The sequence below is a fragment of the Patiria miniata genome, unplaced genomic scaffold (genome assembly GCF_015706575.1).
Source record: "Patiria miniata isolate m_02_andy unplaced genomic scaffold, ASM1570657v1 HiC_scaffold_24, whole genome shotgun sequence".
In the NCBI taxonomy this organism is placed as follows: Eukaryota; Metazoa; Echinodermata; class Asteroidea; order Valvatida; family Asterinidae; genus Patiria; species Patiria miniata.
Genome location: NW_024037063.1, coordinates 21,204,101 through 21,229,278, shown reverse-complemented (window position 1 = coordinate 21,229,278; position 25,178 = coordinate 21,204,101). Strand labels below are relative to the sequence as shown.

The 25,178-nt window shown below is 40.1% G+C and overlaps 1 protein-coding gene across 4 annotated transcripts in view; it reads right to left on the bottom strand.

The window, feature by feature from the left end:
• Positions 1-22,744, bottom strand: part of LOC119731684 (balbiani ring protein 3-like) — a 65,124-nt gene extending 42,380 nt beyond the window's left edge. For 2 of the 4 annotated variants that reach the window (XM_038204893.1, XM_038204891.1), the window contains exons 1-13: positions 22,570-22,744; positions 13,766-13,927; positions 11,949-12,044; positions 9,941-10,093; positions 9,049-9,195; positions 8,105-8,257; positions 7,383-7,526; positions 6,254-6,352; positions 5,142-5,291; positions 4,018-4,161; positions 3,051-3,206; positions 1,743-1,838; positions 522-671 (exon numbers count right to left, since the gene is read on the bottom strand). In XM_038204893.1, coding sequence (XP_038060821.1) covers positions 522-671; positions 1,743-1,838; positions 3,051-3,206; positions 4,018-4,161; positions 5,142-5,291; positions 6,254-6,352; positions 7,383-7,526; positions 8,105-8,257; positions 9,049-9,195; positions 9,941-10,093; positions 11,949-12,044; positions 13,766-13,927; positions 22,570-22,633 — 1,714 coding nt within the window. In that variant the 5' untranslated portion in view covers positions 22,634-22,744. Of the gene's footprint in view, positions 1-521; positions 672-1,742; positions 1,839-3,050; positions 3,207-4,017; positions 4,162-5,141; positions 5,292-6,253; positions 6,353-7,382; positions 7,527-8,104; positions 8,258-9,048; positions 9,196-9,940; positions 10,094-11,948; positions 12,045-13,765; positions 13,928-14,737; positions 14,836-22,569 lie in introns of those variants that run through there. The other 2 variants (XM_038204892.1, XM_038204894.1) reach the window with 2 other exon arrangements.
• Between the last annotated feature and the right edge of the window lie 2,434 nt (positions 22,745-25,178).

Sequence of the window (25,178 nt, the reverse complement as noted above, 5' to 3'; positions counted from 1 at the left end):
GCCTATAAATGTTCCGCCTGGTGGCAGCGATTTTGTCCTGGTAACATCTTGGACAAGTTTGATGGACCGCGAATCATACGGACCGATCACACTTTTCAAATTTCCGCCACACTTTTATTAAAAAGTTTTAGAGAGATAGGATGCCGAACCGATGAAACAAAAGCGACATTTCATTGTTCATCTTAAAGCTAAAGATATTGTGCTCGGCATTACCATGGTTATGTAGTTATCACTTATCAGAATTCAATAATAAAGACCAAAAACGTAGACTCATGAATATTCAAAAATATAATTCGCTGGCTTGACAGACTTCGAGGCCAGATCGGGCGCAGAGCCATGCAAATCTGAAAGCCACCCCGCGCAGTGGTCTTTGTTGGAAAGTATTCATGGTATTTGCCGCCAGTACGGGCCGTTATCACACGTCTAACCAGGAGTTGGGCCGAGTCGTTAATCCTTGTGTCTAGGATCCGTGCTCGGTACAAAACATCACAGCAGACAAATATGGTGAACTGTTTGCTTACTGGTCGTTGTATTCAGACAGCTGTGACCGCAGCCATTGGAGCAGCACTTCTCATGATTAGCGCAGTCACCGTCAGCTTGGCAACTCTCTACGCATGTACCAATCATGTCTTGAGGCAGGACACCAACGGGACAGGTACCGGGATGAACAGCTATATCAGATGAAATACAAACAAAATTGGCAATAAAGAGACACATTTAAAAAATAGCAATACAGAACTAAGGTTGAACATGAGTTGGTTATTTTTCATATTTCTATAAATATTTCATGAATCTGTAAAGGGGAACGGGATGAGTAGAATCTATTTAAATCGTCTTCACTCCTCTTCTGGTTCAATTATTATGAAAATATAAAATTTGATATCAAATCTCGTTTTACCTTTTTATCTCAACATGATCAAATTTGTCTATGAGTGTATGATCTGGTTTTGAGATCACATGTCCATATAGTCACAGACTCAACAATCGGGTCAGCTTGCTGACATTGAAGATGTTCAAAACCAGACTTTCCGGTCACAAATTTCAGGTAATAACATATTGTGTGTTGAAATCAAAAGTTAAGACAAGATTTAAAGGTATAGTCCATCATTTGCAGCCATCCGAAAAGTAACTGGCGTAATTATTGTTGAAAAACAAACTTGGTTGAAAGATAGTAAGGGGACTAAACTCCCTGTGAAATTATTCTTTCTGGGAAGCTGTCATTTTGAAGTAATCAACAAAAGAAGGCATTTCCAACGGTGATTCTTAAGAAGCACCGTAGGAAAATTTAAATTAGTAGCTTGTTTTGTTATTCAGCGCAGCGCGCACAAGTATTGGAACGACGCAAACGTGCGCGCGGTTGTTACATGTATAATTCGTCGGATCAGTGCGCGACGTCGCGTATAGCTGCAATTCAAAACAATTCAAAACATGATTCAGTAACTTTGGATTTAAATTGAGATCTTAGAATGCTGTTTTTCTCGGAATGTACAGCTGAAGCTTAGCTGAAACTTCATCAGGTTAGTTGCTCAGTATCCTTCATTAGATTTGAACTCTTTTGTTGCTTCAAACGAACAAAATGCACAAATTACAAATGATGGACTGTAGCTTTAAGATTGAAGATCTAATCGCCAACACAGATGAACTTTCACGTTAATCTGGAAGATTTGTGTACTGAACTACTAAAAGTCCTTTCTAAGTTTTTAAAAAAGTTTTGTTTCTAAAGTTTATCTGTAACCACCTACCTGGGGGCTCAAAGCATTCACATATTTCACATCCATTGGCGTCTTTCTTGAAGCCAAACAGGCAGAACATCCGACAGGTTATATTAGAGCAAGAGTCTTGAAGAAAAGAAAAAAAAATAGAGGTAGTGATTGTAACTGAATTATCACAGAGCTGTTCCCGAAGTGTCTTTGATTGTCAATAATGGACAAAACAAAACATGCTTAGCAAAAATATGTTGAAGTTGCATACCCTGTAAAAAATTTCCTGACCAGTTTTCAATTTGTATGTTTTGTTTTTACGAAAAAAAACCAACCTACTTTATTCCTATTTCAACTTCTGCAACGCTCTAAAGGAGGGCTTTCATTTTGCGCAAAAATGAACCCGCCATGCGAGAGCTGATTATTGTCTGGCAATAATTCAAATATTGTGAAGAAATCATTCGATAACTAAACGTCAATTGATTTTTCTTGTTCGCTGTCTCATTCAAAAATAATTAGCTTTTATGTTGCTAGGAGAATAGCAATTGAAAACACAAATCGATTTTACGAGGTGAAATTTGAAATTAGGATGGGAACGCATCTTTAAAAGAGTATCAGAATTTAAAACATTTTATGGAATAAAGTTACATTTAAATTTCTTTATTCTTGTTAGACAGTATGGTCAAAGGACTCCACACAAGTACTGGTACCCTATCACTCGATGACAATGGTTCTTGCGTGTTAAAGTACACACGACTTATTCTATTCTGAATGCGGCGCACAAAGCCATAAACCCGTTGTCGGAAATGGGCTTTATTCACAAGTCGGACATATATTTTATAAAAACGAGGTAAAAATCTTCATTTTTGGAACTTACGAAGAGAAATGAAAGCAATGACATTAAGTATGTTACAAATTAATACCAGTCTGCTCTGATGAATAATTCAAAATTTGTGATTAAACACACCCTAATGTTTTAAGCCACATTTTAAAAAGAAATGAAAGTAAGGCCGTGTCCGAAACGGGCTTCCAGAGCGAGGCTACGTCTATTGTCAGCGCGTCCCCGCGTATTTTCAATGGGCGCAGACCTAGACCTAGCTCTAGACAGTTGATTCGGATGCAGCCTAAGACTAGAATGTTTTAATAGTCTGGCACCATCCCATTCAACAGTTTACAATTTACAAAATACATTCAGGGAACACGACCAAAATGGATTCCTCGTGAATAAGGTCCATGCGTTCAAATGTCTCTCCTATGGTCTCCCCCAACTCTCCCTTTCTTGCCGTTGAGGGGGTACTTGCGCAAGGAGCCCATAAAGGAGAACTGTGAGTGACGTGGTTGGTTTCTTACCTGGGGTCGGGTTCGCAGCAACGCACACATGACCACATCCGTTGGAGCAACACTTCAGATCAGCAGAGGGACAGTCTCCGTCGTTGCTGCACAGCTCAGAGCAAATCCCACTGAAACCAGCTGACAGGGTACCAACTGGGCACGTCCCTGGATGAACTACGTCATTAATAACAACAAACATTTATAATGCGCTGAGATCCATTTTAAAATACTCTTTGAAAAATTTGGTGTACCTGCTTCAAGGGGATTCGTTTCCTATCTTGACAAGTTTTAGCAAAAAACATCATTTCAGTTTAAGCACAAGAAATGACTTTACACCACCGAGTGAAAACTTTTCAATGGTTTTTTCAAGTGTAATTTAATGTACAAAATATTTTTCTTTATGAATATAGGTATTTACAATAATGTACAGTACAATGCCACTGTAACGAACACGATGGGGTCCGTAATATAGTGGTCATTGGTTAGAGTGATTGGGCCTTATAATAGAATTTACTATTTCGGGAGCCTAAGGCCAAAAAAAAATAGTCTCCGGTTTCTGGTATGCGCGCGCGTCGCCGTAGCCATGCGCGTCGGCAAAATGAAAAAAAAAAAATTTCAATGAAAGATGATGTCTCAAAACCGCCAAACTCACTGGTTTGACTGGAATCCTTCTGCTGCACAATTTTAACGTGTTTTTAGATGGGGTTATGATCGAGAATAAGCTTTATGTGGCCTCTCTGGACTCCCATATATTTGCACTAAGTTTAGTCGGGCACCATTTGCAGTCATCGGCTGACATTTGAAGCAAAAAAGTCAGGTAAAAAAAAAGAAGCCGCGTCGCCGCACCACTTTTTGGACGAGCTCCATACCAGAAACCGGAGACTTTTTTTTTGGCCTAAGGGGATGTTTGTTATAGCCAAATGTTCGTTATAGTGGTGTTCCTCATAGTGGCGTTTTACTATACAATCTTTAGCTTATTGTTTACCCGTAACTGCTTCCATGCATTGATGACCACACCCATTAGGGCAGCACAATCGCGAGTCGTTACAATCAGCATGCGCGCTGCAGTCGGTGATACACACGCCCAGCTGGTCGGGGGTAACGGCAGGACATCCGGCATATGTAGGGTCTGAAATTAGGACCAGCAAATTCCGCTACTATTACAAAAAGGGTTGTAACAATGCATCAATGCTGTGAATAAGCGTGGTATGTCACTGCAATACATAAACTCTGTATTGCGATATTTCACTTATAAACGACCTCAAATAAAGACAGACTATTTCTTGAAATCTGAATTTGTGGGCAACGCATCTTGCAATAGTGTAAAAGCTGAATCCCATAGACCTTTATCATGCTGCCACCATTTCAGTCATGTTCCCTGTATCCAATAACAGTACTGAATGATAATGTTTTTCATACAAAAAGGAACCAGACTATTTTCCCTTCCAGCCTCGCTTACGCTTCGTTGATTTGAATGGGAAAAAATCAAGATAGCCGCAACATGATAATGGTCTATTCGCTGGCGTAGTCGTGACATCACTCAGAGGCCAACTCGGTACATCCATGATAACTTGTTCACGCACACTGCAACGGCCCAGTAAACACCGTGGTTTCGCTATAGCTGTTGTGAATCCGTTTCATAATTGGCTTGATTCTCATCTTTGAAGTGAAAATAAGCACAACTGTGGTTGTACTGGTGTGGTGACAATCTGCTGAAAGGCAGTGAACCATTTTCACTTACTAATATGTGAAAATGTTCAATAAAAGTAGAGTGTAAAATTGCTGTCTGTGATCGTGTGTTAAGGATGCGTGTTATGCAGCGTTAAGGAATGCGCGTGAACCGTTGTCGAGGAAGTGAGCCGGACCTGGGAAGGAGGTGATGTCACACTTTCTCAGCATACTGACTTTCATTGTTTATAGTTCTGTTAAAAGGTCTGTTACTCAGGAAATGTTCTGATGACTTCGGTGACTGTTTGGTTCACACATAATTAATGCAAGAACTTGTTATCTTTACATCCCAAGTGCGTTGTAGCCGCGTCCATCGCAATTCAGCTTCTCAGCTGCAAGTAAGGATGATTAGCCTCCCAACTTATGATTATTATGATGTACCTGGTTGAGCAGCGTCGACGCAGGCATGTCCGCAGCCGTTGGAGCAGCATTTCTGCGTATCGGTGCAGTTACCGTCATGATCGCAGAGCTCAACACAGACCCCAAACCCAGCACTGTCTGTAACGGTGGGACACTCACCTGCATGGATCACTGCAAAAGAACACACACAATGATCAGAACTAGAGCTGTGCATCGGAACCAGGTACCCGAGTACCCAACCATTGATGTCAGGAACCGGTTCCAGATTATGGGATCGGGTACCCGTAACCAAGTTTACAAATGACTTAGTAACTTCCCAGACAATGAAAAAGAAATGTTGTAATGTCAATTCTGCGGAATTTTCAAACTGAAAGCCAGGCTAGATGGGGAAATAAAACATAAGTATCATTAAGAGGTTCGCAAAAGTTGCAGTTTATGCAGTACAGCTATAAAGCTCACTGTACACACTTGTATCTTGCTGCATTGACGCACCGATGTGGTAGTATTATTGTGCAGACCTTTATGAACAATCTGAACAGCAACTTCCAAGATTTAAATTTTGGGATTGGCTTCTTTAACGGGTACCCAGAAACCCATTTTTTTTCTTCAATCGGGTACCTAGTTCCCGTAGCCTAATCAGAACAGACGCAAGTTCCATTTGCCCAAATATCAACATTCACTCTCTCTGCATTTCTATTAAGGAAAATCGTTTTGGGCAATTCCACGGTTACTCACGTTACATTTCCGTAACGTGAGTAACCGATTTTGTGCGTCTTGTTTATCATACATAACACATTTTTCTGGATGTCATCTTTGGTGCTTAGGTAGGTCTAGGTCTACTCTATCTACCATGGGGATAACAGTTATTAAACCTTTTCAGTAAGGTAATTACAGCCCAAGGAATCTCAAAAGTACATCAAAAATGTAACGTGAGTAACTGTAGAATTGCCCTTAAGCAATCTTTCTGAAAGATCGAGACACAAGTTTGTTGTTGATGAGTTGCCAACAGAAATTTAAAAAAAATGCTTTTGCAACCATGGAATGACTATATTTTGAGTCCAATTGTGAAAGCATTCGGTAAGGAAATAATACAGGCTTGTCGTACACAGATAGTTATTAGCAAGTACGTTTACCAGTTTGCTGATTGCATAGGCATATGTCACATCCCTGCGAGTCCTGCTGGTACCCGTGTGGACACCACATCATACACATCACGGACGGACACTCAGGCTCTAAAGAAAGAAAGATAGCAAACGGAATTGCTGACTGGCTCAAATTAGCTTGAACTTGCTTAGGCTGTTATATTAAAAATCATTTCCTCTTAATCTGCAAAATATATCTGGAGTTTTTGTGTCCATTTGAAGGGTTTTGTTTTGCTCAGTTTTGTGGCTGATGTTTATTTTCAAAATGTTTAGAGAATCCACAAGCTAATGAATATGATATGTACTTCAAAAAAGTTTTATATACAGTAAACTCCGGCTAAACCAACATCGTACAACTCGTCAAATCGCTCAAGTCAGCCGTCTGACTTAAGTCTCGATTGTCCGTAATGCATTTCCATTGATTTTTTTATTTCTAAGTCGGCTTTTATAAGTCGCCATTTCGCTCAAGTCGTCTTGTTACTCTCGGTCCCCTTTCCATAAAAAGCATTACAAAATCCTTTGTGTAAGTCGCATTCAACAAATCACGCATTGGCATCGACTTCCTGTACTGTGGTTGGCAAAGTGTCGAGTGAAAAGTGGTTTCGCATGGCCCGTGATCGCTGCATGCATCGGTGTCGAAAAAGGGTGTCCTACTACATACATCGCATATGCATCGTGAGTATATCAATACCAGTACCCCCCCCCCCCCCCCCAGGCTGTACGCATGCGCTCTGTCCATTTTGGGGGTCCTCTTATTGAATGACTACTGCTGCAGTCAAGGCATGCGTGGTATATACCGGATCACGCACGCATTCAATTCGTTACTGTGCACGTACATATGTATCGTGGTCTCCACTATCAATACCCCAAACGTGATGATACAATTCGAGGATTAATTTGCCGGATTCAACTCAAGCATTAAGGAGATAATCCAGGGTAAATCGAAGCCAATTAGTGCAATGAGTCATGTGTGCAAAAGACCATTCATGTAAGTCGGCAAATGACGACTTACAGCAGATATCGGCATTCGCGTAAGTCGTCACAAATTCTCAGGTCCTGAGAGTGCCAGTTTAGCCAGAGTTTACTATAGTTTATAATTTAAAAATGGCACTACATGTACCTTTGACTGCATCGACACAAGTATGGCCGCAGCCGTTGGAGCAACACTTCTGACTGGCCGTGCAGTTGCCGTCATTATCGCACGCCTCCTGGCACGTTCCAAATCCACTCTCGTCAGGAATTGGGCAGGCGCCCTCATGAATAACTAATTTGCATAAATATGAATAAAAAAACAACAACTGTGACTGGATCCCATGAAATAAGTCTTAAATGACAATTTCCAGTTACTATTTGACACTAGAGGACCTCATTTGAAACTGGGGGACCTCATTCGAAACTGGTGGACCTCATTTGATTTGGGGGGACCTCATTTGATACTGAGGGACCTATTTGAAACTGGTGGACCTCATTTGACACCAGAGGACCTCACTTGAAACTGGTGGACCGCATTTGACACTTGAGGGGCCTCATTTGAAACTAGAGGATCTCATTTGACACTAGGGGACGTCACTTGAGACTATGGGACCTCAATTGACACCAGGGGACCTCATTCAACACTAGGGGACCTCATTTGACACTAGGAGATCTCTTGTGACCACTTGTTTAACACTAGGGGCCCTCTTTTCCTCTCTTTCTGTTTTTCTAGTAATACTTCATGATTTGGTGAAAAGAAAGGGGATGAGAAGCCTACGGCATGGCCTCCCTGTCCCCCACCTCCCATGTGGGCCTCGATCTGCAGGCCCTACAAAATCTGCTGCGGGGTATACTGAAGTCTGCCCTTACCAGGTAGATCCAGCGGTAGAATGCAAGCATGGCCACAGCCATTGGAGCAGCATTTGTGGAACGCTGGGCATTCTTGATCATGGCTGCACAACTCCTGGCATGTTCCCACTGATCCTTCCAGTAACATGCCAACCGGGCAGGTACCTGGTTTCTCTGAAAGACAAAACGTTTTAACTCTTGTAGTTGAACATGGTGGAGTACATGAATTGTCTTTTGACATGATGCTTGACGAAATGTGCCACAAATGTTTCATAATGTCTAATTCACTTTCCTTTGCATAGATATCAATTAGCTTTGGTCAAGGTGTTCGACGATAGTGTCCGAAAAACAGTAGCCGCACGCTATGCACTCAGACGTACTGTACAAGGCACAAACAGCGACCCTCATGCGGCTAGCTTACAATATACAAATCAGTTGGTACTAAATTAATGCCTTGGAACAACCGTCCCCATTGCCTTCTTTCAGGCAATTTTTTTCATTTTGTTGCTGGAGTTATATGAAGTTATATTTGGTCTGTTGACTCCAAACTTGCTGGAGAATGTAGCCACACTATCCAGCTCTCTGTCCATGAAAAACATGAGCCTCCACAACTGAGTTCTGAATAATAATCTCGGGTTTATTTGCATGCGAGGTCATTGCTGGAGATCCAGCACCAAAATAAAGAAACAAATAAGCCAAGGCGCACGGTTGTTCCAAGACGTTCAACCAGCACAAACTGATTTGAATATTGTAGCTTAGCCGCGTGCGGTTACTGTTCGGGCTTTGTACAGACGTGTGACACACGTCGAACGCCTTGACCAAAGCTCAGATATCAAAAACATCAAGTTTCTGCACCCGTAGACCTGGCCACGGTCTGCAACTTCCCATAGACAAGTGTGACACTGCCAGACACTGCCAGCCGCAGCCTCGTAATTGAGACGTGGCTTAGGTTGGCCTCTACGTACCTCCCACTGGTTCCCGGCACTGGTGCCCGCAGCCATTCGAACAGCACTTGTGATTACCACTGCAGTCTGCATCAGCGGTACAACCCTCGGAGCACAATCCAAGCCCCCCATCGGTTGTAGGACACTGCCCAGGCTTACTGGAATTACCTACAATGAAAGTCAATCCGGCTGAAGTTCTGAGATTCAAAAATGATCTAACCACATTTATTACCTCTATTGAAATACGGCAATGCGATCAAATGTCTCTCACAGTGGTCTCTCAAACTCTCTCTTTGTCAACCATTGAGGGGGTACTTGCACAGAGATCATGGGTGCGTTTGTTTCGGTGCAGATCCAAATATAGATCCTTGGAACCAGTACCATGCTATTTACAAAACTGCGTGATCCAGATCACGTGATCAAACTCTCAATCCGGATCATAAGTCTCATGACTAGCCAAAGGTAAACATGGGGACGGTTAACGTTGTAAATCGTTTTGTTATTCCCCATTTTGAATATCGCGCTGATCCACCTGATGGGAAAGAACCATGAGATCTTTGATCCAGACCAGGATCCAATCAAAACAATGAATGTATCCTGGATTAGGATCAGGATTAGGATCAGGATCTGTGCGCAGCAATCAGACCCTATATTAGGGCCCGGCTCAATTCATATCCAGAACAAGTCCTGGACAAGTTTGCAGGCACTGTATCGGTATAAGTTGCAGGATTCTTAACAACTTCCACGCAATCTTACCGCGATGAAGTTATCAGTATTGATAAGTCAAGCAGTTGCTAATGAAAATTTCCCCTGCAACATGTTTGGGTCAAACGCAGAGCGTCTTCTGAACAAAGTGAATGATTTTATCCACATTGTGTCCGGAACTCGTCCTGGATATGAGACAGGCCCTTACCTTGACCATGGTGGGTGGCCTCCATGCACTGATGACCGCAGCTGTTGGAGCAACATTTCTGCATCTGAGCACAGTCACCATCATGTTGGCAGTTCGCCACACATATTCCCACACTGTCCGGTTCCGGAGATGGGCAATCACCGCTGTGTATCACTGTGGAGAAAAACAGACACACTAACATTATCATACTACACTAATAGAATGAACACAATCATTCTCTAGAGATGACCTTCGCTATGGTTACACACCTATGTTTCAACACACCTATGTTCCGAAAAGTTTTGTTGAAAAGTGCACTTCTTTAAACATTTAAAAATTTTCCTTGCTTTTCCGGACAACGGAGGGCGCTGTTGTCGTGATGTCATTTCAGGGAGACACTGTTCATATTAGGTGTTTTTCTGTTGAAATAGTGAACCAAACAAATGCTCATTGAAAACATTTGTGAGAAAAGTTTGCTCATTGGCTTACTGCCATGAACTGACACAACATCGACTCACCAATGAAATGAAAGTTTACGACAGCAAAATATCCACAATTTTGGCAACTTTTTTGAGCATAAACTGATTGCAACATTGAGGTTTCTGCCTGATATGACATCACACTTTTGCTCATGAACATGGAAATTCGCATTAGCATAAAAACCAAAAAGGCACCAAAATACCCTTGAAAATGGCAAAATGAAAATTGAAATTATGTTATTAAGGGACACAACGGTGCATTTTCAAGGATTGCATTAAAAAAATTTACATTTCATGGGCCCTTTTAGGCATAGGCCTGCACTAGTTTCATGGAATTATGCATTTCAAGGATGGGAATTTGCATTTAATTTTTGAAAACATTTTGCAAAACCATTAAGCAACTTCACAAATACTGATCCTGCCCCAGTATATTTGCACTTGGGCGTGTTTTAAAAATCGTAAGTTTATTTCTAAGAGCCCACGAGCGTCGATCTTGGGCATATGTATTGGAAGCATTAAAGACAATACACATGAACACTGCATACCATTGCTTTAAGCAGTTAAAATATAACTAACACAATAGACAGCCGGCAGTCCTTGCAAACGTATTGTAAGCTTAACAGCCCAGAGAAAGATTAAGTACTGCAGTGCTTCTAATGCTTTGTAAATTATGAAAAAAAGTAAAAATGCTTTGTAAATTAAACGGGTTTAAAAGGATCCTTATTTCTTTGAAAACAAGATGTATACATTTGTACTTTGAGAGCAGATCAAGAAAACATAAGCTTATGTCATTTATTTCATAATGTGTTGTTTCTTTTCAACGTTTCGGAAAATTTGTGAATGGATTTAGATTCTTTTTTGTTTAAAACGTTTAAAGGGAATATACAACATTTGCTTTTCCTGCAATTTTCAGAAATAAATGGATTTGGAGGATTAGTATGTTATAAAATATTGTTAAACTGACTTGTTTCATGTTTTGGGCTTGTAGATGCTGGAAAAACCAAGAAAACCTATCATGTTCTTGTGGTCTGATTCCCTGACCCCACTTAAGATGAAACGAAGCAATTAATACACTTTGGGGAATTGTAAGGTCAGAGAATCAGTCTAGCAGGCTTGTACCCCTTCACAGGTGTGTGATCAATTGCAAAGAAAAGTCAGAATAACTAAATATGAACAATTAAGAACAGTTTTTGAAAAAAAGCCAGTTTTCTCCAACGCTGGTCGGCCGCCCAGCGTTGGAAAAATACAGTTTTTCTTGAAAATGTCAGCCCACCAGGAGCCACGATTTTACAGGATGCTTTAGACTGTCAGTCCCTAACAATTCAGTAATGTATTTCGTGGTAATTTGATCATTTTGTTTTTGGATGTTTGCAAATGTTGTATTTTCCCTTTAAATGTGTAACCATTAGAAGTTACAATGCGTGGCAACACTACGTGTATATACAATGTCTCTTTTGCCCAGTGAGCATTGTGACTGCAATACATGTACGTCCTACGAACATTTGTAAGTGTATTCATAGCACAATGTGGTGACTGATTTTTTACTTTACCCGTTTGGTTGTTGCATGTACAGATACCGCACCCATCCTCATCTTGTTGATAGCCGTAGGGGCAGGCTATCAAGCAAAGAACCTCAGGGCAGGGAGCTATAAACAAGAAACAGAATCCAATCTCTGTCTTAACTGACGTCAGGATATACAGTAGGCCTACATGTTACATGCAATGTCGCATTCAATGGTTCATTAAGTGTAGGGCCTAATTGTATAGGCCCTACAGGGTGAGTCAGAATGATCTGGACACAAATTAAAGACAATATTGAAAATATTATGTAACATTTATCAATAGGCTGGTATTTTGGACATATTTGGGGAAAGTTTCATGTACATTTGTATATATCCATTGTTCCATTTTGAAGAAAAGCGCTAGCAAAGAACACTCGCTAAAAAACACTCTGACCACGGTTCCATGATTCAACAAATTTACTAAAGACGGTCAGAGCATACTGACCGGAACGTCACGTTTATACCTCTGGTTTTTTTCAGAACCATTCTCTTAGTTGAGAAATTATTCCCACATGGTGTTTCCGCAAACCTTTCATTATTTAGTATCTCCACCATGCAAAGCCTCAAATCATACTTAAATTTACTAAAAGTCAATGCTGATGTGATGCAGTGTAACAAATAAAAACCTAGTCATGCCATGCATGGTGACTGACTCACTTGAAGTAATTGACGCATTTAAAGAAGGCAAAGCCAATTCCGTGTGCAGACTAAAAAATTAGCCACATTACTCCTCACCACAGCCACTAATTTGAAAAATTCAAAATTGCTGTGGAAGAAAAGGTAATATGCTCTATTTGCCACAAAAACAGGGCAAACTTGGATACAGATCATTCTGACTTACCCTGTACAAATTTTAATTATGTGACTAACATAAGCCCAATCAATGTGACCCAAGTTCTGGACTTCATCCAGATTTTGAGTAAGGGTGTGCATTTACGGGTTTTACGGGAATTTGGTACCCGATTGAAAAAAACCCATACGTACCCAGGTACCCATTAAAGACACCAAACCCAAAATTGAAAACTTAGAAGTTGCTGTTCAGATTGTTCAAAAAGGTCCGCACGATAATACTACCACATCGGTGCATCAACGCAGCAAGTTACAAGTGTGTACAGTCGACAGTGGGCCTAATATCTTCACGATGTAAACCCCAACTTAAGACTGCACTTTGAAAATTCCCCACAAAGGGCATTCAAAGTGCAGGGCCTATCTTTTTCATTGTCTGAGACGTTACTAAATCATTTGTACAGTTGGCTATGTGAAATCTACACTGTTTATTTAAACTAAACTATGTGTAGAAGCATACCTGTAAAATTAAAAGTCATCTTAGGTGGATGACTCATGACCTTGACCACTGACAAAAATGTAATTTATTGGACAAACTCTCTGCAAATTTAGACTGATAATTACAGTAAAACTAGACATCTGCAAGACACAGAATTTAATTTTCTCCTGGTTATAGCCTAATTAACCAGGTAAGTACCTGTAACTTCCTTGGAAAATATCAACAATGCAAAAATAACAAAAATTCTGCCTTCGATTAGGCATTCGAAAATAGGGTAGGTAGATAGGGAAATATATTTTTTTCCCCAATTTTTTTGTGTACAATTATATGGAGAGTCTGCATTTAGTCAAGGGTAAAAGGTAAAATTTGATGGTTTGGGGTGTTTTTTTGCTCATATTTCCCATGACAAAAATTATGGTAGGGGCTCTCAGAGTAGGGTAGGTAGGGAAACTGGCAGCAGAACTATTATTTTTTTTGGCCAAAAGAGCCAGAAAAAAAATGAAAGATGCATTACACAAACCTTTAGTTGCCGTGGCAACATCAATGCAGACATGACCACACCCATTGAAGCAGCATCTTTGTGCAGACACCGTGCAGTTGGCGTCACTCTGACACTGGTCCACACACAATCCAAATGTTCCATTGCTTGGTGATGTGACAGGGCAGTCACCAAGCGCTTGTCCTGACAAACAAAATTCAGAAAAAAACAAAATTGACAAATTTGATTGCTTACAACATTGGAAAGAATGTCACAACCTAACGCCACTTCAGCGTTTAACTTTTGTTCAATGTTTATGGAAAGTCAAGAAAATTTGCAAACAAAATTGGAAATGTTTTTCAGTCCCATATTCATGTTTTATCACCATTTCTGCAATGACTGGCCTTACTAAGTTACAGTTACATTTAGCCCCACTTGTGTGGCCTCGGTATTGCTGCGCTGTACGTTAGGCTACACGTCTGGTTTCCCAATCCACTGACATGATGGAGTTGTTTGGTCCGAAACTTGCACCTAAGGACTCAAGAATTTCAAAAAGACAATGACAGATGTCTAAATAACTCTAAAAATTTGAAGAAATATTACATAATCTATTCTAGGCCTACTGGTCATGCTGGTGGACATCATACTCATAGTTCATACAATAGTTATAACTTAAAATTACAACCGTATTCCGTAACACTAACAGTGATGCTAAAAAAAATGTCAAAAAAAGGCGCGCCAGGCTTTGGACTAAACTCCTCAGTAGATTGGAAAACCAGGCGTGTGGCCAAACGTACAGCACAGCAATACCGAGGCCACACAAGCAGTGACAAGTCGGGCTAAGTAAGTTACATTGACAATGATTGAGCTCAATTGAGATGAGGCTAAAAAAAATTATCATGAATTTCAACTTGAAGTTGCAACATTCTTTCCACAAAATTGTTACAGTACATCCGAGTAAGAATGTAGTTTATGTTATAACCAAAAAACCTCTGAACAAGACTGTATTCTTACCATTCAATCTGGGTAAAAACATTCATTTTTTTAATATACGATTCCGAAAATCCCGCGTGCATGGCGTGACATTTGGTGACAAAGACAGCGCCCTCAAGAGTCCAGCAAGCAACTGGTTTTCGAAACTCCGGATTCGTTTTCAGTTTGTCTTCGATCGATCTCCGGCGTCAGAACCATAATTTAACAAACTCACTGATAACGTGTCGCGATGACTGATTCCCCAAACAGGTAATGTACGTATGTACAGTCACTTTCAATCAAATTCCCTACTCCAAACAAAATCCAATTTATAGGTATATTTTCCTAAACTTTTAGGTACAACTGCTCCCCTCCTTTTACTTTGTGGTAGCAGGCCTGGGCAACTATTATGCAACCCAAGTCAATTAAAAATTTAGGTCATATCAGTAAAACTGGCATTCAAAAAAAAATACCAAAACAAAAATCACCCATCCCCAAAACATACACAGAAAAAAAATACGTTTTTACACTGAAAAAAAAGGGAATTTATATGCCGTTATAAGTTTTGCCCTTATTTTCAATTTCTGAGGAGTTATTACCGAGATTTATAGATATAGGCCTTTAAGCTGTTTGAAATTGCGGCAAGCGAAGAATGACCTTCCTTTCCATAATTACAACATCGTCCCGTTCCTTGATCAATCGGCCGATTAGTGAGCTATATCAACGCGGTCCAACCGACGGAGTCAGGATCAGCATTAATTGAAATTCGCCGTGGCACGCCCACCAATTATCTAGATATAGCCTAGGCTTGGATCTAACGCACGGCCAAGGCTACGAATTATTTTATGAACTCGTCAAACTTGCATTCCATTAATTGACAACACTTAGCAACGTCTGGCTTTGTACATGCAAGCACATTATGAGTACCATGGGAAATCGTCTCGCGATAACTTATCGCAATGGAAAACTGCCCCTCGAAAGCACACTTAGTGCCCGCTCGCAACATTAAAACTGAGTCCCTCTCAAGATGGAAAAGTGGCCTGTAAAAACAGTCTACGAGCCCGTGCTGGTTTGGGGACTATGGATGATGGGTTAATGTGAACTATGTTGTGTATTATTTTGTAGAAGTAGGTAAGTTGGTTAACTTTCCTTCTCTCTTCCAGTTGTCAACATGTCGGTCACACTGCTCAGCCTGAAATAATCTCTCATTACGAAGCGAGCAGCCCTCCGTTCCACTTTTTCCAGGGATGTTATGTTCTTAGCTATGTGAGGGTTCCAAGCAATGCTGCCATATTCTAGGTGTGGTCTGACTACTGCTAAGTACAGCTTTTCTTTGACTGATCTGGATGCAGAATGAAAATTTCTTTTGATGAAGTCCAATAAACGACTTGCTTTGGAAGCGGCATGTTCTGTTTGGCGATTCCAACTTAGGTTATTAATATGTGATATTGGTTTTCTCTACGAGGTTGGATCCTAACATGGTGTAATTAGTTTTGCCAGGGGCCCGCTTCCTGGAGATTCGCATGATGTTACATTTGCTGGAGTTAAAATTTCATTCCCCAGTACACATGTATACATTTTTGGTTGTGGGTGTTCGACAAATACCTCGAAATCCGATTTTTGCCCCCCGATTCAATAGCCTTTTTCCCTTGTCAAAAAGTGAGGGGGGGGGGGGATATACACCCCAATCCCCCAGGATTTACGCCCCTGGTCTTGGGCCACTTTCCTTGAAGCGCAGTTAAACACACCAAGGATGGGTCAACTATTATGGTGCAGCTTATCAGTTTATCATGTGAACAAAGGATTTTTGGAAGAACAGGAGATATAATTTCCGAGAAAAAATGGCTTAAGTGGTTTTTCAAGTCACGTTTTGTGATTGCCGTACTATCTATTGAACAAAACATCTTATAATGAAACCAACTAAAAAGCATTTGGAGTGGTCCTCAGCAACAATTAGACATCAAGTTTGAATACTGCCCCCACTTTTAATTTTATGAAAACATGCCCGATTCGAAGTTAAGTTTTTTTGTGGGACAGACAACCTGTACACAATTTCTTCCGCCTAATTAAACATGTAAAACAACTGTCCTGGAAATTTGGGAAAAAGGGGACCAGGACATGGAAAAATGGGGTGAGCAGACTCTCCACCGCTATTCCAGAGGCTCACATTCGCTTGTCCCCCCCGCCCGCGATTTTTTTCTCCCAAACGACAACATAGTTGTTTAGCGCCCTATACGATACTTTCACGATACGCACGCAGGTATATAATTATTTGTTTCCCTGGTTGGTTTATTGAACACGGAGCTAGTGTGGTTTTCGCGATTCAACTGCACAATAAAACACAGTAATACGCCAGACGACGAAAAATCCAAAGAAACGTAAACGTGAACGTTATTTCCGTTGCAATTGAGACACCGATAAAACGTCGCAATCAAATTAGTTTTTCAGAGGTGTTGTTTCATCAAGTGTCTTGCCAAAATTTCACAGTCCTATCTGATAAAAAAATATAGTCCTTTTTCTGTCGATTTATTGTTATATCTCCAATATCAAAAACTTTGTAACATAAAAAAGTGATTGAAAAGACGTCCTCCGGTGAGCTGTTTTTATCTCCAAAGAGACTGTATACAATTCGGCCACAAGAGGGCGTGCTGTACGAGCTAAAGCACGGACATGCGCACAAACCTAATGTTGTCCTGAAGGCGATTTTTTTTTCCTAGGAGAGTTAGGGGCAATGTCATGAATAATTCAGTTTTTCCTTTGAATCATTGCAAGACTTAGGTTCTCGTTCTATTTTCCCCTTAATTTAAAATTATCTCAGTGATAAATTTGGAGAAGAAAAATAGCTGATGAAAATGAGCAGCGACGACGTGGATTCGAACCAGGGATCTTTGTATCCATAGCTCATCTCGCTATCCACAGGCTACTGTGCGGTAGCTCGACGACAACCGTTCTTTAAAATGCTTTAATGTATTGTAACTAGTCGAGTAACTAACAACAATGATGTTGATGTCATTGTCCGTTCTCATGGATAAACATGAATTATTCATGACATTGCCCCTAACCCTCCTAGGAATAAAAATTACGCGTCCTGAAGACAGCGGTGTCTCGTCATTGGCATGGTAAACGTACGGTGTTTTGGTCAGTATCAAATCAGGGCATAGATGGTTATTGTGCGCATGCGCAAAATATACCGCCCCTAAAGTGGTAACAAGCATTTTGATGGATATTTGGAAAAAATACCAGGGTGATATAACACCCTAAAAGCTGCCACCGCATGCAATGCTATCACATATTTTCCAACTCTGGAGGACTGGTGTATACATTGCCAAATATAGCTATGACGAATGTCTTTCTCGTCTGGTACCGTTCCGGTGGCCGATGATGGACCGAGGCTGATGGGATAAAGGGCGTTGCACACATAATTATCACTGTATGCCATTTATTTCGTGCAAGTTCCGTCGAAAAAATGATTGTGCATAGGCTAGGTCCAAAGATCCTATAGCGCCGCATATGTGAATATACGTACCGAATATGCTTCAATTAACCGATTATCATCTTAAGAATGCAACCTGATTTCCCACAAAATTATGATGAAAACTTGTTGTCAAGTTGTTGACTTTTTTTTTTAACCAAGATAAGCTATGCGGAAATTCACGTGAGGGCGTCCTGAACACCGCGACTCAGCACTCTAAAATGGCGGCGGCTCGGCCCCACTACTATGACGAACATAAACACGGCGTTTGTGTTCAAAATGCCGTAACTTGAAAAGGTACATGAGTAATTTGGATGATTCTTGTACTACAAATGTGTAGTCATACAAGACCAAATTAAATTTGGTCTTGAATGACAAGTTTTGGTTGAATTTAGCAGAAATTCTAACCCAAACAATTGGTTAAAGTTATAGAACAACCCAAGTTTGGGCACCTAGTTCCAGTTTTCACCCTTTCTTGGGTAAAATTAACCCAGGCAATTTTTCAGTGTATTCTCCCTCCTCATGCTAATGCATTTCTTAAGGTTTCAAATTCATGACGTCATCAGACCGGAAGTTATTTTAAGGAGAATTTGAAAAGTATCATATTTTAATTTCATTCTATCATTTATTTTGATCCCTGTCATATCTTCGTAGTTCAAATAATGACATCCATTACAATGTTCACCTTTGGATCTCTAATACTGTGACGTCATTAAACCGTAACTTAGGTGTTATCAATACGTCATCAAAACGGAAGTTATAGGTGTTATTAATACATACAATTATATTTCCCATATTTTCATAAGTTATTTTAACTTCACAATGAAAATTTATCCTCTCCGAACTTTATCAGTATTCACTTACCGTTTTTGACCAATGACGTCATCAAACTAGAAATAACTTTTTTGCGCACAAAGAATGTTTACTGAAAATTATCACAACGTTAAAGATACATTTTTGTAACAAAATAATTGATTGTACTGGAAAGGATTTAATTTCGTGATTCTTTGTTCTACATAAAAATATAAAACTGGACAGTGTATAATGAAAAAGGCTGTCCGCCCGACCACTCTGCGTTTGTAACTCAACAAACGCGAAGCTCTAGTGTGATATTGGTTTTCTCTGCGAGGTTGGATCCTAACATGGTGTAGTTAGTTTTGCCAGGGGCCCGCTTCCTGGAGATTCGCATGATGTTACATTGCTGAACTGGCCATCAAAAGCAACAGTGCCTCACGAAAAAAAATGGTCCCTTTTCATAGGCCTAACGAGTCAAATTCAAGGGCGGACCCAGAGAGCTAACTGCCTGGGGTGTGCCCCTTTTTTGGTGGTGCCACCCCCCCCCCCCCCCGTTTGAAAAGCGTTCCGCCGCCGCAGGGAGTAATAGGGTTCGTGACTCGATAGGTTGAGGATTTCGAATCCATTGTCTGGAGCTGTTGGCGGTATATTGTGTCCTTGGGCAAGCCACTTTACTCCACTTGGCTCTTTCCACCCAGTGGGTACCGACGTTATTAATTAACTGGGGATTAACCAGAGGGAAGTATTTCCTCTTAATGTTTCATGTCAAGAAAAGCGGAGACAAACCCCGGCACGGCCTGCACGGGCCATAATTTTTGGCTCGAAACAGACTTTTACTACTTTATATTAACAAAGTATTCCGCAACCGCCGATAAATTATTCTTTATGATAACAGAAGAAACAGCCTGTTTTTGGACCCCAAAAATGACTATGTAACGAGACAAAATAATAATAAAAAAACACAGAGCTAACCAAATTACAAGAGAATCGTGAAATTCGACAAATACTCGTGAAACAGTTACGATCATACATCGGTAGGCCCGGTGGGAGAGTTCAGTCCCGTTGCTACTGCATGGGGCACGTGGGTCAAACGACCCACCCCAAAATGGACATGGTTTCTTTTGTAGCTGTCAATTTTAATCTTGATAACGCTTCCAACACAAAAAACTGTATTGCATGCTAACAAAAATCGCGTCTCTGCTTGTACTTACTAAAATTCCCAGACTTTCGTTGCATGCGAAAATCTAGCATGAAAATGTTCACTGTCTTGTTAGAACCACTAATGAATTAATTAGGCTGGGCCTACTTGTATTTCATTTTTCCGGTGAAGTAGGACAAGGGCATGCCCATATGACTTGGTCAAGTGTAGGTAGTCCGAAGTTACATTATCTTGTCATATAAAACACCGCGAACAGCATTTACCTAAATAGGCCTATGTAAATGCTGTGCGTGGTGTTTTGGACGTGACAAACCTTTAATAAGTGGATTTTGTATCTACATTGATGCTATCTTAGCACGTGCGCGGAATTATTCCCCCCAGTAAATTCTAACTTATACGTCTTATGCGTATAGCAGGCATCTTAAAGGGTCTTTTGTTATTTTCTTTCAGTTACAATGAATGCACTAATGGCTCATTCATGCGTATCCCACTGAGGCCAAGAACGCAGATTCTGTGACCATTAATATTCAATTCGGCTCTTTCTTGTCAAATGCAGTTGTTGTATGCGAGATTATATGAACCGTACCCACAGGACTTTGTAACTAAATTTATAATCTGCTTAGAGGACAGTTACTTTTGTCTCACCAGCGAAGCCTTTTCATGTAGCGTTCAGGCTGTTTTTTTTTAATCTGAACTTGAATTGTATTGAGCCGCAAGACAAGAGAACAAGCAACTAGCAAGATAATACTCGACGCAGTCTATGGCTCTGCTTTTGTTTGTTCGTTATTTCAAATACATAACAAAAGGTTGTTTATTTCTTGAAATTCTCGATTTCATTAAAACTCCGATTGATCTTACCTTCTCCCTCTAATCAATTTTCCCCTTTTTTCAATCATAAAATGTCTTCTTTTCTTTTCCTTTCTTCCGTTTCTGTCCCCTTCATGTTTCTTTGTAACCTTATACCTTGATGAGTTGCTTTCAGCTTTGCAAAGGGCGCCTTTCACGAAACGTATTTCTATTTCTATTAATGAAAAATAGCCCCGAGCAAAGCTATAAAATCCGGTCCATCATAAAACGACGTCATAAAAATGACACACTGAATACCCCTATTTCTGAATCATTTAAACACAGAATGCTCCACAATAATCCCGGTGTTTGTAATGAGCATATATTAAGGCCTTACCATACGAGTCTCTCCAGTTAAATGTCTTTCATTATTTTCATATACGATGCGTCGAATGTTTTACATTGACATGTTTCGCGAGAACGGTATAGGACTACATTAAACAATTGGATCATTGCAAAACATGCATAACACACTGGCTGAAAAAAATGGCGCCTTTTCCACCGGTTTCACATATGACCGGATCCCAGGAAGTGCACTGTAGAGTAGACACAGCAATACTGCTTTTCGATTATATGGACTACAGACATAAAGAAATTTCTGCTTTTGTTTTTGAAAAAATATCGCTCAGTCGACAAGTTCGTATACATGCAGAAATTATAAGTAATTAAAATTCGGACTGTTTTTGATGATTTCCATTTTGCTATATTTGTAAAAAAAGAAAGAAGGCTTTTACTCAGAAGTAGCCGCAACTTGTGACTCGTTTTTTGGGGTTGGATACATGGTATAAAATAGTTTGATAAAAGTACTAAGCATTTCACCGAAAATAATATCTTAAGAGGACATTCCCATAGACTTTCCGTACAAACCAAAAGCAAAAAACCCCTCCACAACCCCATTTTAAAAACACGTCCTGCCAAACTTATTATATACTTTTCTCGACCTATAAAGAATCAATTTCGCAACAGCAATTTTAAGCAATTTCGCAACAGTAAAATTCGTTCTAGAAATGGTGCAGTGAAGGAGACACTAAAATGTCTCCGTAGTGAGTGTCTCCCTTATGTTAAATACAGGGTGCGCAAAAGTTTGGGTTTTTTTTTAAATGGCAGGACCAATTTTAGAATGAGGTTTTGCCTGTAGCACCTTCAAAATCTTATATGAAAGCCCAGTTATTAAGATTTCTTTATTACAAAGTCATTCAAATCACTCATGTACTTTACAAGTTACGGAAACTGAACACCGTTTTAAAGTTCTGTCCACGAATCACAAAAAAGTAAGTGTTCTTTCAGCAAAACGAAATTTACAAAGAGACGCATGTGAATTGTTTTCGTTTTGCTGAAAGAACGCTTTCCTTTTCTGTGATCCGTGGACAGAACTTTAAAACGGTGTTAGTGTTCAAAATTCCGTAACCTGAAAAGTACAAGAGTGATTTGAATGATTCCTGTACTAAAAGAAAGCTCATTGATCGGGCTTTCATATCCTAGATTTTGAAAGTGTTGCGGGTAAAACTTCATTCCAAAAGTTGGTCCCGTCATTGGGTTTCGTTTTTTGTGTGTGACTCGCCCTGTATATAGTGTCTCCTATAGGTACCACGGTGTACTCACCACGCGTACCGACGGCTGAAACTGCTATCCAGCACAGCACTGCAGCGCCTATCAACCCCTTCATGTCTCATGTGCATGTACTTGCTGCAGAAATAACGAACTATTTCGCTAGATGAAGATCTCGATGTGCTTACCAGAAACCCACTATCAATCTGATGTCCCCCTGTAAACTACTGCTGTTCGAGGCTTTTGTCAGCTCCAAAATATACAATCAAATCTTGGCACCGAAGTATTTGCCGTTTATGTTTTTGTAAACAGAAGTTTGTTTACTCGCCCGAAATGACGACAGGGTAGCATCACAGCTCCTGACGACCCGTATTTGCATATGCAGTTTTACAGCCACAGTAAATTGACTTTTTGGGACACCGTGGCCGTCACTTCAAATCGTTTACAGGGCCAACTCCGACAACCTTTGGAACGTTGGAGTTGGCCTCCTCACTCAGACCAAAGGTCGCAAGCAAGAGGAAAATATCAAACGAGATGGGCGTGCCGGGAATTAGGGTGACGTTTACAGGGTGAGTCAAAAAGAAAGTTACCCAATTCGAAAAAAAAAATATTGAAAGAAAATGTGTGGCTCGTTTTACTTCATAAAAAAAGTAACATAGGGATGAAGAACATGTTATTGACTAGTAACTGTGAACATTTCACGTAGTTTGCATACTCTATTCCCAAGTTACGTCTATTTCAATAAAAAAGATCACAAAATTTCAGCTGTCCACCACAGATCATTTACCGTTCTACGAGCTGATGAATATCCATTAAATACAATGAAACATGGACGTTTTCCCACCTCCATGAATGAACAAAAACTTGCAAAGGAAAACAGACAGAAATCGCCATCAATATTTCAGACAAAAAGAGTGGACTTGATCCTCCTACTCAAAACACAAAATCTGATAATAAAAATAATTTGTACGTCTTGACTCGAATGATTGAAACCCCATTTGTATTTGAATGCGTGTGTGTAATCTGTAATTCTCATTCAGCTCAGTAGCTTCCAATGGCATTCCACGGACAGCTATAAAAATGGGTTATTTCCAGTAAATCGAATGACTAAAAGCCCTCACATAAATTTAAATGAAAATTGTGACAACGACGTGCCATCCAGTGCCAGTGGTGGATGTAGGGGTGGTCTACCCGTCCCCCTTGGACGGCCAAAAAAATAAGAAACTAATGCAGAAAAAATGCCCGCTAACTCTCCCTCCCCCGACAAATACCCCAGCCAAAGCTGGATCTGCCAGCCAAAGCTGGATCTGGATTCCTTTGTCATTGTTCACCCCCCCCCTTGCACTTTTCAACTGAACTTGTCTAGTAGTCATGTACTTATATTACCTCAAGCGACGGACGTGTGTGACGCAAGCAATTACTGATTGACTGAGAGCCGCATTTGTACATGTATGTTTTATTTGAAGGGATCCGGAAATCATGCACAAGGATAACTTTAATTAGCTATACACTCCGCTTCGTTAATTTTTCAAAATAGATTGTCATGAGAGCGCATATGATCTACCCATGCCTCATTCATCGTAAACATTCCGTTAACGGGTCATCAGAAAATCCCCGCAGGGTAATGACAGCTTATGGTGAAAGTCTCAAGTGTTTTTCAATCTCCAGAGTGACGCTATCTCGTCACTAGTTGTCAATTTCGTGGGATCTGCGAGTTATTTCTTGAAGTGTTTGCAGAAACCATGCGTGTAAGCTCACACTTCGTTTAATTTCCACAATAGATTTTCCCACTCTTTCAATTTGATTATTATGAATATTTCATCAAGTTGAGTTTCGCTCCATATCTTCTCTTAATTTTTAAAAATTCAATTAATGTTTGTTTTCCTGAAACCGCTAAGGTATAAATTGCTTTAAAAGACACGAGGAAATGCGGCAGTTCTTGCCGCGATGCAATCTTATCTTTACTGGTCAGTTTTCTTAAGTAAATGAAGTGGGGGAAAGTTCAATATATGGACAATTCCCTCCTTGCAATTTTTTAAATTGAAAATCTGTGGTGAAGCAGGCAACAATGCTTTATTGTGTGATGAATATATCATGCATAAAAGATTTGAATAAGCAAAACACCATAACTTTAATAACATTATTTATACAGCATACCATACCGGAGTGGACACTATCGTTCATGCAGCATAATCTGTATAATCTGATAAAAATGACCCTATTCAATTTTAAAGATAAAGTTACAGGTGGTACTCGAAAGTTATGGACACACGTGGTGTCACCTGATCATGACGTCACACCGAATGACCCCATCATATACCAGCCTTGATAATAAAACAATATTTACAATCTAAAGAAGATTAAGCGAACATACTAACGCAAAGCTTCATTCTTAAGAAACCAAATTCCTTTGTTGCACGGACTGTTCCAAGAAGACGACCTTCCATTGACGTATAAACAAGAGGATTTTTTTTATTGTAAAGTTTGTAAAAATGACATGCGTACACGTACTTTCCATCGTTTGTTTTTCTCCAAATAACATTTGGGGAAAATAGATTAACCTTGGCCAACGATTGGATTTTCTTAGATAAATAACAACTGCTTCGCCCACGGTGCTTTCAGATAAGCTGAAGGTGAATAAAATTACGCACATGCCACGATGA